Source organism: Falco naumanni, chromosome 10 (genome assembly GCF_017639655.2).
Source record: "Falco naumanni isolate bFalNau1 chromosome 10, bFalNau1.pat, whole genome shotgun sequence".
Classification (NCBI taxonomy): Eukaryota; Metazoa; Chordata; class Aves; order Falconiformes; family Falconidae; genus Falco; species Falco naumanni.
This window is the reverse complement of record NC_054063.1, coordinates 22,024,241-22,044,302: the sequence shown is the minus strand read 5'-3', so window position 1 is coordinate 22,044,302 and position 20,062 is coordinate 22,024,241. Positions and strand designations below refer to the sequence as shown.

General features: G+C 58.1%; 1 protein-coding gene across 9 annotated transcripts; it reads right to left on the bottom strand.

The window, feature by feature from the left end:
• Positions 1-912: 912 nt before the first annotated feature.
• On the bottom strand, positions 913-20,014 carry BCL2L1 (BCL2 like 1). 9 transcript variants are annotated; one of them, XM_040609773.1, is made up of 3 exons: positions 19,770-20,014; positions 18,073-18,736; positions 913-2,784 (listed from the first exon to the last, which is right to left on the bottom strand). In XM_040609773.1, the coding sequence occupies exons 2-3, from the start codon at positions 18,625-18,627 to the stop codon at positions 2,647-2,649; spliced, it is 693 nt and encodes a 230-aa protein (XP_040465707.1). In that variant the 5' UTR covers positions 18,628-18,736; positions 19,770-20,014; the 3' UTR covers positions 913-2,646. The 9 variants fall into 9 exon arrangements, 7 of the variants coding, with proteins under 7 accessions (XP_040465707.1, XP_040465705.1, XP_040465709.1 ...); XM_040609771.1 differs by lacking the exon at positions 19,770-20,014 and adding an exon at positions 19,457-19,561 and having other exon boundaries at positions 18,073-18,731; XM_040609775.1 differs by lacking the exon at positions 19,770-20,014 and adding an exon at positions 19,457-19,558.
• Between the last annotated feature and the right edge of the window lie 48 nt (positions 20,015-20,062).

Sequence of the window (20,062 nt, the reverse complement as noted above, 5' to 3'; positions counted from 1 at the left end):
ACGGCAGCTTCCCCCGATGCCCACGGGATGGTGCTCGTGTCCGTGGCCTCCCACGGCCCCGCTCCGTCCCGCCGCCCCCTGCCCCGGCCGCCCCCCGCGCACTCCGGGGGTCCTGGGGAAGGCTGAGCCGCAAGTAGGGGTGTGGGTGCGGGGGCGACTCGGTGTCCCCCACGCTTGGGGCATCCTGAACAAACCCCGGTGTTTGTGGGGCTGGGCCCACCCACATGGGGTTCAAACTGTGCCGAAATGAGCCCCCCCACCCCCGCAAAGCGAACGTGGTGCCGGGAGGGTTCCCCCGCTCCTCAGCTCAGCCCCGAGAATGTGGAGGGTTCCACGGGACCCAGCAAGGCACCCACTGGGCTGTGGGGCTGCAAGCCCCTTGCCCTCCTCACCCCACCGTGGCTGTGGATGCCCCCCCGTGCCCAGGTCCCTGCTGGTGCTGAGCCCACGGCCCCATATCAGTGCCCCCAGCCCACCTAAGAGCCTGGCTTGGGCCCTCCGCCCCCACAGCCCCCTAACCAGGTCACAGGAGGGGTGTTTGAGCCTGGCCCTGGTGAGAAGTAGAGAATCACGGAATCCTTGGTCAGTTGGAAAAGATCTCCAGGATCATAGAAGGGATGGGCAGGGTTCCGCCCTGATGCTGCCCGTGATGGAGACAGGCAGCACCGTGCTCAAGCAGGCAGCGCCTGCCATGCCAACACTGCCCAGCACCATCCCCACCCTGCCCAGCACCATCCCCTTGGGACAACAGCAACACCCCCCCCGCCCCATGTCTTAAGAGACCCTAACCCTCCCCCAGGCTGGGAGAGGAGCCGCCCCCCTGAACCACCCCGCTGAGGGCAGCTCCTGCCCAAAGCCACCTGAATCCCCAAGACCCCCAGCGTTCGCAAAGACCACAGCACCAGCAGCAGCTCCAATGACGAGTTTATTAGTGGACTCACCTCCACCTGCAAACCGAAGCGTTCAACGGGCTAATGCTAATCCTCGCGCTCCCCGTGTAGGATCCGCTCCCAGCGCCAACGGCACCGGGGTTGGATCCTACACGGGGAGCGTGAGTCCGTGCTCAGCGGCCAAGCGGGACCCCTTGGAGCCTCTGGTTCTCCGCCCTGCCTCCAACCCACCTTGGCCTCTGCAGGGAGCACGGCCCCACACATAAATACGGACAGACAAGATAACAAAAATAGCATTAAGAGTATTCACAAATGAATTAAAAACTACTCGGATATGTACAGCAGAGCGCGGGCGGTATGTACACAGACAAGCCCGCGTGGACAGCTGGGTCTGCCGGTGGTGGTCTCCGAAGGACGAGGGATTATTTTTGAAGCTAATTTCAGCTCAAAGCCCGGAGGTTCCCCTGCCCCGACGGCAGCAGGAGCAGCACGGGGTAGGGGGGGGTGGGGGAAGCCAGGCACCTCTGCCACTGCATGCACCCGTCACAGCCACACCACCACAGCCACACCACGGGGACAGGGATCTGCCTGCGCTATGGGGACCGGCAGCAACCGGGGCAGTACAGGCCAGGCCAGCGGCTCCCGCTGTCCCCCAAGAGGCTTCCCAGTGGCCGGGGTGGCTCTCAGCTGGTGCCAGCCCTCGTTCCCACCTCCCCTGGGCTTGCTCCCCCACTGGCCCCATGGATCGGTTGTGGTGGGGCTGCTCCCAGGGTTCTGGCCTTCCCCTGCTGCCACCCCCATGAAGAGCAGGAGCTTCGCTCCCCCCTGCCTCTTCCACCCCCCAGCTCTGTATTCCTGCACCTGCTGGGTGCCACGGCCCCAGCTCTCTGCAGAGGCCTTTGTGCTGGGATGGGGGCCAGGGAAAGCGCTCTCCCCCTCCTCACCTGCCTCCCTCCTTTGCCAGCCCGGAGGATCAGGCATCGGGAGAGCTGTGCACTACACCACAGCAATCTACATTCAGAGGGAGGAGGAGGAAGAGGAGGAGGATCCCTTCCAAGGGGGCACAGCCCTGGGCCTGACACACCATCCTCACCCAAGACCCGCTCCAGCTCCCAGCAGCAGATGTCTGGGGAGAAAGGGGCTGGGGGGCTGATGCAAGGGCAGAGCTTGTTGCCCCAGCCTCTGCCTCTTCCTCCCAGCTCCCTCCCCACCACAGGGACGAGCTCTGCCTGGGGGAAGCAGGGATGGGATAGGGATGCGGCAGGGAAGCTCCGTCCCATTTGGCAGCCTGCCTCTTCCCGGGGCCTGAGCATGCCGGAGACAGGGGCACGGAGCCTGGACCCTTGCTCTGGCTGGGGAACCTTATATTAGTGACACATCTACACACACGCACGCACTCACACATGCAAAAATAAGTCTGTTTATTCTCTTCAAAGTGATCTAAAGGACCCTGCAGGGCTGGGACACCTTCTAGCCAGTACTCCCCCCGGCTGCCTGGATCTCCCCAGTGCTAGGAGCTGTTGGCTGAAGTGCTGCATTGGTCTCAGCGCCTTTAAAACACAACGGAACGGTAAATAAGACGGGCTACAATAAAAGGAGCTGGCGGCACGAGGGAGAAAGCTCCGTGGAGCAGGGCGCTTGCCCAGGAGGTGGAGGGGCTGCCCCCCTGCGCCGGTGACGGTGCTCGGGAGCGGAGTGTAGTGGATGTGACGGTGAAGGCGCAGCCGTCCTGGCGATTGGGGGACTCGGCGGTGGGTCACTTGCGGCTCAGCAGGGATCCCAGCAGAAGCACTCCTGCCACCGTCGCCCCGGTCAGGAGCCATTTGTTGAAGGTCTCCTGGCCCTTCCTCACCTCGGCAGCAGCATTGTTCCCGTAGAGGTCCACAAACCGCTCCTGTGGGAAGAGAGGAGCAGTGAGCAGAGGGGTGGAGTGAAGCGCAGTGATCATCCCTGCTGCTTTCTGGGGTTCCTTCCTCCTCCCCGGGAAGGGGCAGGAAGGCTGCTGAGGTCCTGCTGGCAGGAAAGCGGTGGTGGGGACCAGGCGGATGACAGATGCCTTGTGCTTCCTTGCTCTGAATCACACACAGAGGGCAATGGGGAAAGCACAGGACCAGTCATGAGAGAAGTGGATGCCAGAAAGGATTTGCAAGGAGAACACCACGCGGGCAGGGGCAGGAGATGCATCACGTGCTCTAGCCTCTCTAAAATTAGCATTGAAGTGTGATAGAAATCATTGCAGCAGGAAAACGCTGGGCTGTATTCCAGGGCCGAGGCCTGGGGGAGCAGCAGCAGGGTGGGTGCCCATGGTTGCGGCAGGAGGCCACACCATGCATGCCCCCACCACTTTTGTGTCCAAAGTGGAGCCTCCCACCTCCCTCTCCGCATTGTTGCATCCCGGCAAGACAAGCACTCCCATGTCCTGGCCATCGCGGGTTACTATGCGGCACGATCTGTGTTTCATGAATCCCTGTGGCAAAGGCAGACGCTCTGGGTCGCAAAACTCCTGCCTTCCCCTGGCTTCGAGAGAGCAGGCGAAGCACAAGGCCCGGCCAGGAATGCAGTCACTCCGGCCCGGCTCGTCCAAGCCGGCCGCCTCCAGTCCTTCATCTCCAGCAACAGCAAGAGTGAAGCAGATTTCAACAGAGCCACTGCGCAGCAGTTGGCCACTGCCCCTCTCCCTCTGAGGGAGGTGTGTGACAAGGCTGGGGACAGATGGCCATGGCCTAGACTGGGGGAGACAGGAGGGCAGGGAGAGACCACCAGAGCTGAACTGCTCCTGAAAACAGGCTCAGAGAGCATGCCTACCCCGGTCCACGCAGCAACCCCACGGCATGCCACCACCCCTCCTGCTCCCCTGGGTGCCCAGGGACCTCAGACCACCGCGAGGATAGTTGCTCAGGTCCTTGGGCCACCCACCCCACAGGGAAGGAGGGGGCCATGGGCAGTGTACATGAAGCAGGCAACTTCACACCCCAGGAGCTCCCAGGTTTATCAGGGCCGAGCAGAGGCACCGAGGCTAGAGGGAGCTGGAGCTGCAAGCTCCAGGATTGCCAGCAGCTCAGAGTGCTGGGCAGCTCGGCGTCAGCAGGGACTCAATGCTGTCACATCTTAAGCCCATCTTCCCGGCAAGGTCCCCTGTTCCCTGATAAGTGAATGCAGTTCCAGTAACCCGGCTGTCCTGGGAAAGCAGAGATAAGCCCAGCTGACGCTGTGCTTGTATCACGCCTTACCATGGCCTCCCTGGAGGCAGGGGCAGCATCCCTGCCTGCCTAGGTCTGGCAGCTCTGCCTGCAAGCTGCCTCCCACACCTGCCCACAGCTTCCAACAAGTTGCAACCGCTGCCACAGGACCTGTGGGTGTTTGGTGCCCAATCATGGCTGGGATCAAGAGGCTCTTTAGGCAGGTGCCTCTCCATCACTCATAGAAATGTGGTGCTGGCCCCCTGGCTCCCCCAAAACAGCTGCAGCGTGGTCACAGCTTGCAAGGTATCTCCTGACCTTGCCACATACACATGATCAAGCTCACATGCAGTTTTTCACCACAAGGCGTGCAACAGATATTCACACACACAGCCACAGGCCTCCCCTCCACGGGGGATCAGGTACCACCCAGGTGAGCCTTTGTCCCACCAAAACTCTTATCTGCCTTCCACCAAACACCATCTTCAGCATTTTGCAAATCCTCTGGCTGCCTTTCACACCCCCTTGACCGTGAGGAGATAACAGCAGACCTGGGGGAAGCATGCTGGGACAACAGGGACTTTGCTAACTCACCCTGGGGCACGTCACTGCTGCCACCTCACTCAGAGTCCTCTTCAGGGATATTACAACTGTCCCCGTGACTCCTGCCACCTACGCAGAGCAGCAGAAGGCAGCTCGCTTCCCACCAGGCCTGCCAGCTGGCGCAGGCTCTGTGGAGGTGTTGTATTGCATCCCAGCCCCGCAGGAACGGGCAGGATGGTGGCTCACACGCAGGTACCATCCAGGCAGAAAGGTGAGGGCTGCTGCCTGCTGCCAGCCCCTCTGCCCAGCCGCTCACCCAGAGTGATGGTCATGGGAACAGCCAGTGATGTGCTGCAGGAGAGGGATGGGAGGAGAATCCAGGCCCAAGGAGGGGATATTTTTAATTACGGCACAGGAAATCCCTCTGCTGATAGGTGGTGACAAGCAGTGGAGCGGTGACAGAGCACAGCAAGTGGCAGTAAACCAAGAGCAGGCTGGCGGGGATGGAGGGCTCTGGGCAACTGGGTCAGAAGGCACAGGCACATCCAAAACCACCAGCTGTGGAGTGCCTCCACCACCCCTACAATATCTCTCTGTACCAGGGCCCTCGCCCCTGGGGAAGGTCCTTCCCTCGGACACATGTCCCCACCACACACTCACAGCACCCAATGCTGCGGGAGCTCTCAGTGGGAGGAAGGATGCTGTGCCCCCGTGAGGTATTGCCCAGAAAAAGCCACTTTGCTTGGGGATTCAGTAAAGCCTGCTCCACCGAGAGCCCCATGCATCTCTGCAGGCTCCTCCTGACCACCGGGAGAGGATGTCTCCACTGTCCCAAGGAAGGCTGCAGAGGCAGAAGGGGTTGTGCAGTCACTCAGCCTCTCCATAGGGCCAGCAGTGGGGCAGACCAGGAGAGGGCCCCCACATCCAGGGCAGGAGCTGGGGAGGGCTGGCAGCTGAGCCTCCCCGCTGCCTTCTCGAGCTTGGGGAAAGGCAGTTCCAAGAAGCATGTTTTGAAGCCCTTACTTCTAAGAAAAGGAAGTGTTTGCTGAACAAGAGATAAATAGCATTCGGTGAATGAAGAGCTATCGGGTGCTACAGACGGAGAGGAGCACGACAAGAGTCCTGTGCGGACAGGGAGGGGACACGAGCCCCTCTGTTCCCCTGTCCTTCCCCCGGGAACAGAGCAGCAGCTGCTGGAGATGCAGCTGGGGGCCGCAGGGGACTCGGGAGGAAAGCGCTTTGCACTTCCTTGGGGAAACCATCGCCAGAAACTGCGATAGCTCAGCCCCTGCACAACTGCGATCCCAGATGTGTCCCCTGGGAATAGCAATCCCAGACCAGGGGGAGTGGGAAAACAGGCAGGAGCATCCTCCCTCCCCATCCTGGGGGTGGGATGAAGGTTAGGGAAAGGCAGCTTGCTCAGTTCCCACACAGCCCTGGGCCTCGGACGCTCTGCACCTGAAGCCCAGCACTCCCAGTACCAATTCTGACCTCTCCGGCCTGGTGTTTGGGATCTGAGGCTTGCCCAGACACGTCCAGATATTTCTGGCCTCCCCCAGTCACCTTTATCTGAGAGGAAATATTTGGAATTCCTGAGTTGTTCACAAGGACTATGGTAGCAACAGCACGTCAATGTCTCAACAGCCCTCTCTGCATGCCCGTGGGCCTCTTCCACCCCAGAGAGGACAGGCTGTTCCACCACTGAACACCCGTCACATCCCCTTCCCCACCCCGGGTGACAGACACGTCCAAGAGGAGGATGCTCTGGGGGCAGGCCATGAGGAAGCAGTGAGACATTATGCCTATGCAAAAGGCAATCCCGTGGCTTTGCCTCTCCTCCCCCAGTGCTGGGGAAGGACATGACTTTTTTTGGCTGGAGCCTAAACCAGCACTTGCTGGGGGAGGGTGGGGGGGCTTCCCTGCAGTTGAAGGTGCTGCTTGCAGGAGATGGAGGATCAGGAGGAGATCCAGACTCCACCCGTGTTCACCACCCCACAGAGCTGGGGCAGGGAGGTTCTGCAGTGCCAAAGGCTCCTGAGACACCTGCAGTGCTCCAAACTGCAACCCACCGCCAGGGACGGCTGCGGGGGCAGGGGGGGAAGAATGCAGCAGCCATTTAAACACTGCACAGTGACAATATGTGACACCGTGGCAGAGAGAAAAAGAGAAGTATGTCCGTCCCAAAGTGCTCTGTCTCGGACAGCAGAATAATCAAGCACAGTCTGGCTGAGACAGCATTCACATCCTGGCCTGGAAACGGGAAGGGGAAGACCCGAAGTTTCAGCCTCTTCCCACCCCCAGAGGTTCAGTGGGTTTCATTCATAGCCCTGCTGGAGCAGCTTCCCCGGACGAGCGGGAGGGGGATCAGTTGCTAGATCCCATTCAGATCGAGCGGGGCAGGCCGGGTTCCTCTTTCAAAATAAGACCCAACACTTGCGGAAAGAGGATTCAGTGACACTGGCCCATGAGGGCAGGTGAAGGAAGTAGATGTGGGCAGTGAATCCCCACCTGGTCTCTTGTTAGCCAGGGGCAGAGCAGGGAAGGGAGGGTTCTGGCTGCTGGGGAGGGCTGAGTCTGGGTGCTCAAAGCCTCCCTTGCACAGGGAGGTAAAGGGTATGGAAGTCATTGAGACACCAGCACAGAGCTCTGAAAATCAGCCGAGAAGAGCCAGGCTCTTCTGGGACTATTTATGGTGAACCAGTGGTACTTGTTGGAGTCTACGTGTTGAAGTCAGACCTCCAGCAAGAGCTATAGAGCTTCCCCACGGCCCAGATACCCAGCCAGCCTGTCTTCGTGACAGACACCCACAGCAACCAGCTCAGCATACACAAAAGCCTTTCCCACCCAAGGATCTTAATGTGTTTTATTAAAACTTAGTCGATTCTCCAAACCCTCCTGTGGGCTAAGTCAGCATTGTTCCCAGACAGATCCACAGAGGTGCAGAGAGGTTATGTGCTTTCCCCAGAGTTGCATACAAGTCAGCAGCCTGAACCACAGCATCTGACTCCCAGTCCAGGCATTCTTGTCATGAGGCAATGTTTCACTTGAAAACAAGGCTGTTTCTGTTATACCTTTGCTGTAACTACAGCTGTGTTACTGCTAAGAGGTCTAACGCCAATCGCTGGCCAGGAGTGGAGTCATCTGGATGACCTGACATTTGTTAATGAGATGCTGGGAACAGTTTTGTGCTGAGCAGCGAGACAAGCATGGAAACAGAAAGGCAGCAGCTCAGCACAGACCACAACAAAGCCCTGCATCGACAGCAACCTGCTCCCAGAGCCCCTTTGGGCTGCCAGCTCACTGCATGGGACTGGCATATGCGAACCTGGAACTGAAGCACAGTGGGAAAAAGGCAGCTGAGATCCCTCACAAAAGAAGAAAATGTAGGTATCCCCAAAGGCTGCACTAGGATCCTGTAAACACAGCTTGGTGGGTCTTTACGCACTACGAAAGTGGAAGAGACATCCTGGAGGTTTTCCCTCCAACCTGCTCCCCCAGACATCGCATCCATGTGTGGCCCCCACCACCCCCAGCCCTGTCAGAATCCCAGGCCCGAAAGCAGGGCAGCACGGACACCGAGCATGCCTGCACCAGTCACACACCACTGCCTGCAGCATTGGGACTGGAGGCCAACGTGAGCACCCAACTCGGGAGCATGCCAAGGAAACCTGCCACCCAAGGCAGAGCTTGGAGCTTCTCCGGATCCCGTTTCACTTCGCTGGTCCCAGTCAGCCACCCTGGGCAGGCTCGGAATGGGGTGGGAAGGGCTCAGGGGACACGGGGAGGCGAAGGGGCTCTGGGGACAGCACACTCGCAGGTGCAAATACTCCAGACCCCGCTCTAACTGTTATGCAAATGGTGACCTCCAGGGAAGCAGCTGCTGATCTCCATGACAATGGCCGGGAATGCCACCCACTCCACTGCCTCTACAGCATCTCCCGCCCTGGGAACAGGCACTTGGGTGCTGTCGGCACTGTGGTGCTGCCCTTGCCCAAGCTCCAGGGCTCTGCATTCAGAGGAATCTGTGACTCTGAGGGATGCAGCCATAAGCTCAAACGGGTTAATTAAATAAGCACATCCCTGCCTCTCTCTCCTCCGGGCTGGCCTAGGCACAGACCAAGCCAAGAAGCAGTGGGGTGCAGCCTGCAGTCCCCACAGGGAGGCTGTCCTTGGGGCCGAAGCCTGAAGCCCAACACACCTGCAGGGCTTCAGCCCAGTTGAGGGCCAGAGCCAGACCTTTTCTAACCAGAAACAAACCCTCACTAGCACATTCCAGCCCTAATCCTCACCGCGGCAGCCTCCTGTCAAACTGGTTTCATCACCATCTCCAGGGAACCTGCAATAACCCCACACCATTCAGTACGATTTCAGCATTTTCCAAATACATGAAAGGGGCTATGGTGACAGCTGTAACCCCCATCCCTGCCCCAGGAGACTGCTGTGCACAGCACGAGATGGAGAGCAGGGAATTGCGCTCTTCGCTCCAGAAATGTGCTGAAACATTCATCTGTATTAAAGCTGGAGACTGTGCGAATGACTAATCCACTTGCATCCATCTTTCATCAGCGTTTCTCCCAGAACGAACCGGGCTGAGGGCTCCCAAAGGTGCTGAAAGCCCGGCCAGCACCGGGCGTGCTCAGCAGTGGGACGGCTGGCAGGCGACAAGGCTCTGGTACAAAGGCACAGCGAAGAACACATTGGCTGAGCCGGATCCACTCAAGAGATTAGCACCTGCTGGGAATGGGATTGTTTTCCAAAGGGCATTAAGTGGAATAGTCCGAGGAAAGACGGTCTCTCTGATGCTTCTCCCCACCGGACAGATGGTGTCTGAGCCCCAGCAGGCAGAGCAGCCTGCCTGCCTTTGTGCAAGGGGCACGCTCGGGGGGGCAGGGGAAGGCTCCTGCTTTAATTTCATGGTTATCTGCTGCCCGTGGTGCTGGGAGCCCGAGTGCCACAGCCAGCTCGCTGCACCAGACAAGCACCTCAACAGGGTCACCTGCACCCGGGGAACGAAGCTCAGTTTTCACCTTGTCGTTGCTCTTCCCAGACGTCACAGCTCCTGTGCAATCATGCCCTTGTGCAACTGTGGGGAAACCTGCGCCGAGGGGACGTGCCTTGCTCACGTGTGCCCAGCTGCGGAGCCACGTTCCCTCCTATCCAAGGGCTGAGTCGTGCAATGCCGACAGCTCTCCCCAGCCCTCAGCTGCACCACAGCCCCTACCCCAAACCCACCCTGCAGGGAACAGCAGCATTACCAGAGCATGAAGGAGTGAGGCTGGGTGCACGGATGGTTCCCGGGGAGACGGGTCCCAGGGAAGGGCCGCCTGGTTCTCCCACCTCAAGCCACTCATCCTCCAGCATCCCGGAGGAGCACTGGCCGAGCCTCACCACTTCCCACTTCAGCCCCAGAACTCCACAAGGCTGCTGTAATTCTTACAAGCCACTTGAATGAAAAAGGGGAAAGGGTGGAGGTACAGGAAGAGGAGGAAGATGTGCTCATTCTGTTTTCACTTCCTGTTAGTCCACATGAAATATCAAATGATTCAGGCCACAAAGTCCTTTTTAGCAAAATCCTTGCTGACTTGAGGGCAGGAAGCAGAGTAGGCAGCTGATGTAGCAAATGTGGGAGAGAATGGTGCAGCACGAGAAGGAGACTTTGTGCTCTGCCCTGGGCTCCTCCATACGTGTTGTTGCATGAAATAATCACTGGCTGGTGCACTGGAAGCTTTTAAATGAGGTCAGTTGCTCTAATAAAAGATATTAGCTCCAGCAAGTTTAATACACTGGTGAGCCATACCATAACAGGATGGAAGCACTTGCAACACTGCTGTGAAGGCTGATTTACAGGTAGCAACACCTCATTTTCTCCATACATAAGTCATATGTCACCCAGACACTACCCAGGGCCACACACACGCCCAACTCCCACATTCCAGCCCAAACCCTGAGCCAGCTCACTACAATTTACACACACAGAGTAATGTCTCGTACTGCCACCAGCCGTGCTCCCTACACAATGCTTGTAGCTTCCCCAGCTTCAATGAAGGCAGAAAACAGACAGATGTGCAAATGGGACTAGCATGATTTGGAGAACTAATGAAGCTGAGAGCTGTCCTGCTCCACCTGAGCGTGGTGCTAGCTGTATTCAAACCAAGCCAGGTCCGTGCCAGCCTCAGCCTCTTCTCTGAGCTTCCCAAAGAGCCCTTCACCCTCCAGCAGAGAAGAAAACCCTTCCATACTCCTTTGGGAAGCAGCCAGCTCCAGCAGCTTGCTCCCCTCAGGCGTACAGGCCTACCCCCAAAAGACAGGTCCCTGCACAGCTCTGCCCGTCGGCCCCTCACACACCTCCCGGCATGAGCAGCTCCTGCTCCAAGCCCTGCCTGCTGCTAAGCTGTCATGTTTTGGAGTATTTGATTTCAGTCTTAAGAGCACCTGGCTGGCAGCAGTACTGGCAGGGAGAACCTGCCTGCTCTTTGTTCTTGGCCAGGTGGAGCACGGAGCAGAGGACACCTGCCTCGGTTTCCCCCCATGCTCAGGGCTGCGAGCTGGGAGCTCCAGGTCCATCCTAGATCAGGAGCAGGGGCAGAAAGGCTGAGCCCAGCCTTGCTCCCACTGGAGGCTTCTCATCTCCAGGGCCCATCTCCCTGGGCAGGATACTGGTGCCAGAAGCTAGCTACTAATTGGATCTACTTAAATCAGAAGCTATGTCTGCAGACACAGCTGAAACACAAGCTTGAGCAGGAAGGAGGATAATGCAATAAATTCAAGCAGCTCTCCCCAAGGGAATTGCACAGACCCCTGAAACTTCCCTCCTCACAGATACAGCCCATTACCCTTCCTTGGGCACGCTGTGTAAATGCAGGGGCAAGCAGTGGTTGAGAGAGTTACCAGCCCAAAACCTCCTGAAACACCACGCTCACCCTGCTCCCAGTAGCAAAGGGAAGGCAGACCGGTTACAGCACAATGTTCAAACGGTCCCCATGGCCACGGGAGCCTCTCTGTTAATGCTCCGAATCCCGCTCCTCCTTCCCTCGCTACCCTGGAGGCAGGCAGCAGTGCTGAGTGCACTGGGTTTCCCATTAAAGAGATCCTGAGAGACAGCACTGGGCTGGTACACGTGAGCACGTGTCCGAGAGAAGACACGGGCGGCTGGAGAGATGCTAGCTGCACGAAGGAGCTGCAGCGGGCGTTCCCGCCTGCAGGCAGTCCTTCCCAGCACTGCTCAACCCTCAGATTCTTTTGCTAACTAAATTAAACATGAGGATAAAATAAGCAAAATACCTAAAAATAAAAAATAAACCGAGCATTTCTATAGCACAACTAGGTCACAGCTCCCCAGCATGCAAGTCGTGGCAGCCACGGCTCAGCCCCTCGAGCCTCCTGGGTTCAAAACTGACATCTCTCTTAAAAGGCTGCCTCCCGAAACCCACACCTGCTCCCCGGTAAGCCCAGCTGGAGCCATCTGCTAACGGCTCTGCCTCTCAGCAGTCCTCTGCACCCTCGCTCTGCTGGGCTGTTCTGCTTCCGTGGCAAAGAGTAACCCTTCTCCCCACCTGAACGTGGCCAGGGCCAACCCACACCCTGAAGCTGTGCTGGTGCACCCACTGGCACACCGCTCTTGGGTGCCTCCAGAAAGCACATCCCCTAACTTAATCCCTTGGCATTCCAAGGACAATCAGGAGCAGGACTTCAGAGAGATCTGGCACCAAACACCCCTCTGCACATCCTTCCAGGTGAACAGCAGGGAGGAGGAACAGTTTCCCTGTTCAAGGCCAGGGCAGCAAACCAAGGAGAGCCCTGGCACAGAGGCACACCGCTTCCCTTTCATGCCTCCATTATCTACGTTAATCTTTAGTTGCTCAGAACAACAACATTTTAAGGGTAACATCCCTCTTGGGAGGGTGGAGGAGGAGAACATTGCTGCTTTCCTGCCACCCAAAGGCAGAGCCACCCTGCAGAGCTTACCTTCACACTGAATCAGACAGCGGGTAGGTCAACATCCCAACTGCTATGGGGGTCACCAAAGGGGAGAGAGCAGCTGCCCCCATTAATCCCTCGCCTCTTGGTTCAGCAAGTCTGCAACACTCCCACAACTGATATCCAACCCTTCCCCCAGCTCCTTCTGGGAATACTCTGGCTTTACAGCTAGTGAGGAAAGAGCTGCTAGAGAAATACGCCTTGTAACGTCAAGATGGGACTGTGCTTACAGCCATCAGCAGCTTGGTAAAAATCAAAGGAGAAGCCTAAGCAAAGGCCTCAAAGCATCGCCCTGCCGTTCAGCCTGTATGCGGTGTGGGCCACAGGCGTATTGCTGCTCCTGGGGGTACACCACATACACAGATTGTACAGGAGCTCCACAGAAATCAGGTGCAGCACCCCAGAGGCGTACAGAAAACGGCATCTTCCACAGGGGAAAAAGAGAGCATGGTGCTCCCTCCCATCCCTTCTGCTGCAGTGGGACACCCCATTACTGCTGAAATGGGGAGGGACCCCAGGCAGTGTGCAGGGGGACCTAGCTTGGGTTTCAGAGGAACAGCAGGATGAATAGGAAGACTGACATTACCTAGAACAGTTGTGAACACAGAGCAGCATGAAAACACTTTTTTAATTATTTCACAGGTCTTTTTTCTAAATAGCACTCGATTCTTCGGATTAAAGAACCTCAGAGTGCTTTACAAATCTGAGTTCCCAGTGGCTCCCCTGGGAGGGCAGGAAACGCTATCCCTTTTGCTGAAAGACCACGGGGTTAAGTGGGCTGCTCTCAGCCACAGCCAGCCATGGGCAGGAGCTCTGCCTTCCAGGCGCCTGCTCTAATCACAGATCTAAGGAACGTAACCAAACTGCACCGTGTACCGAGAGGCAGCGAAGAAAACAGGCAGGGCCCCAAAGAAGGAGAACCGAGTAAAAGGGGCGAAGAGCAAAGCTCTAAAAACTCGCTTCTGCATCGTTCTGGGTCTAGTGGCAGGAATGCTGCTGCGGGCCGGGCAGGAAGCTGCAGTGGAAGTCATTCCAATGGCATTTCCTGGAGAGCACTGCAGAAAAGCCTCCCAGGTTGCAGGCAGGGCGAGAAGCTGTCAGGGATCTGCACCATGAGCCCGATCTCCAGCTGCCAGCAGGGATACAGCTACCTGGGACGGCCGTGCCAGGCAGGACAGCCTGAGCCAAGGCCCTGCCAGCAGTGACCGGCAGTTCCCATAGTTGGAGAGGAACACTCAGGACTATGAAGGGACACAAGGGGACTCAGCTAGCAGGAGAGTATTTTTTCCATCCCAAGCAGGTGATGACAATGGGGGCAAGTGATCCAGATTGTAAAATAATTACAGAGGACAGAGTGGAAAGCTGTAGCCCAGCTAAGCTTTGCAGACCACTCGTTGGGATTCATCTCTGAGACAGCAAATCGCAGCCTTGGCTATCCACAGCCACCCCCTACAGCCAGCTCTGCTGCGTGTTGGCCAGCAAGCGAAACCGATGGCTGTGATCTCAAACGGGATTAGCAGCACCAGGACATCCCCGAAACCCCACATGTTAATGCTCAGAATGGCAGAGCTTGGGCAAACAGTGCTCACCCCAGAGGGAGCTGCGTTCCCCAAACAGCACAACACGCATCTGCGCCTCTTCTATGCGCGCCATGCACACCTCGCATGGTGCTCCTCTCCACCTCTCAGGGTACTACAGCAGCAGAACTCTAACTTGCTCTTACCTCACGCTGCCCAAAAAGCTTGGACCCAGAAGGTCTGAGGATCCTGGGGCACCCGGGATCAGCTAGATAATGTGGTGGTCACAGTGAAGGCTTGTGTGGGACAGCTGGGCAACGGCACAAGGCTAGAAAGCATTTCAGAAGAGCTGAGAAGTGAAGTCTAGCTCTCAACCTGAAACCATTGAGAAGGTTGGAGCAAGAGCACAGTACAAAATCCCAGCTGCACTCTGTCATATGACACAGGCTGTCTCATTTCCTATCATTTAGGAAAAAAATCACAAAGATAGAAAATGAGTTTGTTATATTGACATCTTCTAAGGGTTTTCCCCAAACAGAACCACAAGCTTCCAGTCCACTGCAGAGTGACACAACATGTACGTGTCGGCACACCAAGCCCTGCGCAGCCAGGGCTGCCTGAGAGCCCCAGGATGCACAGAGCCAACACGGGAAGCAGTCCATCCTCCTTCAGCCCAGCCCGGTGTGTCAGGATTCAGATGTCACAGACTGGTGACCAAGATGCTGTTTGCATCAGTCCTGGCCTGACAGAGCCCTTTCATGCTGGTCCCCACCATATGCCCTGCAAATGGGAAACCTCTTGCCTCTATGTCCACAGATCTGCTTCCAAGCCCACACAGAACACCCTCTTTATATCCCACTCCGAACATAGATTTAGCCTCGAAGGAAAAGCTGACATCCACTGAAGGGTCACAGCCAGGCAGGAACTACTGTTCACTTTCCTTTCTCAGATTAAGCACGGTCAATACATCTCTGCCTGGCAGGCTCTCTCCCACTCACCCCACACTTCCCCCTCCAGCATTCCCACTCACCAAATTTCTCACCCTATGACTCCCAGTCCCCACTGTGATCACTGTTTGAATTTCACAGCTAGTGGAATCTGGTCCCAGACAAAGCAACTGCCCCAGAAAAGCCGTCTCTTTGGTTTTGATGGCTCACTGAGGCAGCAGCTCTCTTCTGGCTGGTTATTAAATGCACCCCTCGGGTTGTTCTTGTTTGCTTGTTTTCTGAGTGCCAGATTGCAGAGAGGAGGGCAAACCAAGGCTGAGCCAGTAAACGTGGCAAAACACACCCACGTTAATGTTGCGTAGCAAGATTTACGATTTCCCCCTCACCTCAAAAAATGGTTTTCTCAAGAAAACTGCTACAGCCCAGCACACAGCAGCCTTAGCAGGCCCCTCCAAAGGCAACCTGCACCCCATGGCCATCCTATGCTTGCCTTTGTTCCACTGGTGGGAAATGAAACAGAGCTTCCTACGCAACCATGCTGCACGACACTTGTGATGGAGCCACGCTCCTTCCCTCTTTCAGAGGGGCTTTCCAGGAAGAGAAGTGCTGCAGTGCTCCAAACACACACCACCTGCCAAGCAGGCCTGCCAGAACTTGCATCCCTCTCACCGGGACCCGCCTGCTGCACCTCTCAGGAGAGCTTTGTTTGCATGGGACAGGCTCTAACAGCTCAGATGCACCAAACAGGCTCCCCATGCAAACAGGGTGGCAGGAGAGGGACTGCTCCACAACAGCAAGTGCAGGGTGGCATTCTTCTTGCAGGGAGAGCTGGCAGCAGGCCAGCAGCTTTCTCCCCGCAGCTGGAGTCGCGCGAGAGCGAAGCAAAGCATCCGCACACCCCATGCACAAGGCACTTAGGAGCTCTTATGGCCCCTGTGCTGCTGCTGCGCTGCACCGGCTGCCCCCCCGAGAAGGGACACAGTGAACCCTGAGTACGGACACGGTGAACCCTGAGTACGGAGGAAAGCTACAGCTGAGATGTCAAACAACCACTGGTTGGGGTTTGCAACAGGCTGGCAGCAGCCACATTGCCCAACCCCCCCTCCTTTTTTTTTGGTGACTGGTGGGGTGAATCCCCCCACTATGGCCTTTACCACCCTTGCCTGGGTCCCTTTCAGCTACTGGCGCAGTCTGAGCAGTGAAATTAGAAGTCGGGTTCAAGGTAAGAAGAGGAGGGGCAAGGCTGCTCCCCTGGGTGGGAAACACGGCTAACGGTGGTGATCTTCAAAGCAAGAGCTGGTGGGTGGGCCAGATAGAGACAAGTCCTGACCCTTCCACAATCTGTTGAACAAATATTTGCTCCAAACAATTAATTTACAGGCAGACACAAAAAAATTGAAGAGTCTGAATCGTGATGGGTGGGGGTGGGGAATAGGGAGGCGGTATTTCATTCCCCACAAGCAGGGACCAGTGATTTTCCACCAGTGATTTAATCTAAATCCCCCAGAGAGTTCATTTACAAAAAATCAGATTGCATTATCGCCTAGGTCTCCAGGATACAGCCCAATCCGTCACTAACAGCAACAGCCACACTAGCTTGGAAACCTCAATTTGATCACTCAATTCCAAGACTAAGCTGTGGCTTTAAAAGCCAAAGCCAGAGGGAGGGGGAAGGAACTCAGCATTTGGCCAGGGTTATCTGCAGGATGAGAGGGCTAATGGGCCAGATACATCCTGATGAAATGGCCAGCAGATCCTGGGTTATTAATCGAAACCAAGCTCCTCTGCCTGAGCAGCCCCACCCAGGCAGTGCCCCAGGGCGGCCGCATTCCTGGAATTCCTGCACCCTGGGTGAACCCGTTCCCTTCTCCTGGGTGCAGTGGCTCCCCCTCTTCTCTGGGGTCCCCAGCACTGCAGGGCAAGCACGAGGAGCTGGGGAGCTCTGCAGGGCTCCTGTGCCTCTCCTGTCAGGAGGGTGCAGAGCACAGTGCTGGGCTGAAAGATTCCCACCCCCTCCTCGCAACGCAGGGGCTTGCTGATGGACTATGATATGAAGAGGGCCAAAAGGCCTTAGCTCACCAGCAAGGCAGTTCCCCACCGTTTAGTTGCTAACGCCTGACAGCATGAACTCTTTCCAGTGGGCACCAGTAAAGGTTACACCAGCAGGGAATCACTAAGATGCAGAAGCAAAAAGAAAACTCAGACATCTGTAGGTCATATACCTCCCACTGGCAGTCCCAGGCAGCACCGCAGAGCTGGACCCGGCATTTCAGGAATGCTTCCTGAAGAAATGCTTATTCATGTTAATACCTCACCACTGAAAGCTTACAGGGTTTGCTGCTGGGGCAGCTGGGAGCACTGCTCCCTGCCAAGCAAGAGGCAGCTGCAGGTTTAGCAGTTCCCCAGCACACTGAGGTTGCCCCCACCTCAACCTTGGCTCCCACTGCACCAGCTCAGGCAGCCCCAGCAGCTCCCTGCCCCCCCCCCCCCCCCGCCCCGAGATCTGCTGTGGGATTCACTTCACCATGAGCACAGCAGAAAGCAAAGTCCTGTCTCCAGAATGAAGAAGTAGCTGTTACCCTGGCAGACCACAGGCCAGCCCAACAGAGCACTGCGCGCTTGGAGAGGAGGAAGCTCCACTCCCTGCTGTTAAATGACACCAGGAACATGCCTGAGAGCAAGGGCTCCCGCTTGAAGAACAAGCTTGGATGACATTACATTTCCAAAGGCTGTCGGAAAACACATCTTTTATGTAACATCCAGGGAGAAGAAATGGGGTGGAGAAGAACACATCTGAGCATAAACTGGTTGTGTCATTGTGGAGGACTGACCCTCTTGGGACAGAGCGTTAAGAGCACAGAAGGAAAGGCCATGTGCTCCTTCATCCCCCTGCAAAGTCTAGGACATATGCTAGCATAAACATTGCAGGAAGCTATGCTCTGATTTGACTGGCAACACTGTCAGCCTGGAGCTAGGAAGGATACGGGTAGCCATCCCCACCACAGAGAGGAGTTCTTACCCATCCGCCATTCTCCTGGATCCAGGGATCTAGGTGGTCGGTCAAGTACGTGGTCATCCAAGCTACAATGCGTCCCACCAATACCCGCATCTCCTTGTCAACGCTCTCCACACACAAGGCTCCTCCGAAGGAGAAGAAAGCCACGATGCGACCCCAGTTCACTCCATCGCGGAAGAGTTCATTCACTACCTGCTCAAAGCTCTGATACGCTGTGCCGGGGGTGATGTGGAGCTGGGAAGTGAGGTCGCTGAAAGCCTGCCGGTACCTCAACTCAAACTCATCCCCTGCCTCCCTCAGCGCCTGCCTCACATCGGCTGCTTGAACAATTTCATGGACTTCGAGGCTGCTCCGGTGCACGGCAGCTCCATTCACTACGTGGCTGGCGGGCGGGTGCCAAGAGGGGCTCCCATTGAGGACGCCGTCCATCTCGGCCTCCTCTGCTGCAAAGTCAGTCCTGTTCTCATCCTCCTCCTCCAGCTGACTCCAGCTGTACCCCTTCTGCGAGAGCTTGTAGGAAACAAAGTCAATCACTAACTCCCGGTTACTGCTGGACATTTTCACACCTGGGACGCTCTCAATGAGTCCATGGTCCGGAGGCACAAGCAGATCAGCACTTAGCAGGTCCCAACTCCACTCTTCTTCAGGACCAACGGAAACATCTGACCTTTGCATAGACAAACACCAGAGAAGGAGAAAGGAAAAGAAACGGTTAACGCCACAGCTCCTAGTTAATACACCGCGTTAATACACCCAAAGCCTTAGGCTGAGATCATCCCGCAGCTTTATGCTGAGACTCGGGACCACCGGACTGAAGCCGCACAGCGAACCGACCGTAACAACCCCTCCCGGGAAGCCAACCGCGAGCCCCAGAGGGCCCCCAGGCTCGCTCCGAGCAGCCCCTGGTCCCCAGCCCCGGGGTCTCACCGGGCGCAGGCACCGCCTGGCAGGCGGCTGCGGGCCGGGCCGGGGCGGAGGCGGCTCCCGTTCTGCTGGAGCTGCAGGCCGGCCCGGCCGCGCTCCGCCAGTCCCGGAGTGCCGCGGAGGCGGAGGCGGCACCGCCCCCGCCCGCCCCGGCCCCGCCCGTTAAAGGGCCCGGCTCCCCCCGCCCCCCTCCGCCGGCGTTGCCCAACGGCGGCCGGCGGAAGCGGTCAGGCGGCGTTGCCCAAGGGTCACGGCTGCTCCGTGCGGGGTCCGGTTTGACGGTAACCGCAGAGCAGCCCCCTAGCCCCGGGGGTCAGCCGTGCCCAGCCCGGTCCCCCGCAGCCCCTCGCTCCCCGGTGCACGGAGGGCAGCCGAGCGGATAAAAGGCTGCAAACCGGCCAGCGCTCCCCACCGGGGCCGAGCTCTCCGGGCACCGCCCGCCCGGCCGGCCCTGCGTTCTTACGGGAGCGAGCCTTGGCGAGCCGGTGCCGCCGTGGGGCCGGGCCGGTGGCACGCCGGGCCGCGGGAGGGCCGCAGGGGGCGGCCTGCCCCCCGGCCACCGCACCGCCCCTCGCGGCCACCGTACCCCGCGGGGCGGAGCGGCCAGCACGGGGCCCGCGCACGAGGGCCACACGGCGCCCGCGAGGACGGCGCCCACCCCTCACTCGCCAGCCAATCGCCCGGCGGGAGAGCCCGGAGGGGCGGAGCCCGGGAGCTGCCTCTCCCATTGGTTGAGCCACGCGTCGCTCACGGCCTAGCCCCACTCCGCCCCTCACCTCAGCGACCGATGGAGGGTCCGGGTCTTTCCCGCCCCTGCCCCGCGGGCCCGGCTGGCAGCGACGCCGGGGGTCGCCGGGAGCCCCGCCGGGCCTCGGCCCGCTCAGCAGTGTCCGGGCTCCTTCCACATCGCCCGCCGAGCGGCCGCCGTGCTCCTGGGCCGCGCCGGGGGGGTGCGGTAGGGTGGGAGGGGGCAGGAGGGGGCGGTGCGCATGCGCACGGCAGCGCGAGGCTGGGCGGGGAGCGGCGCGCGTGCGCGGGGTGGTCTGGGCGGGAGCGCCCGTTGGCCGGA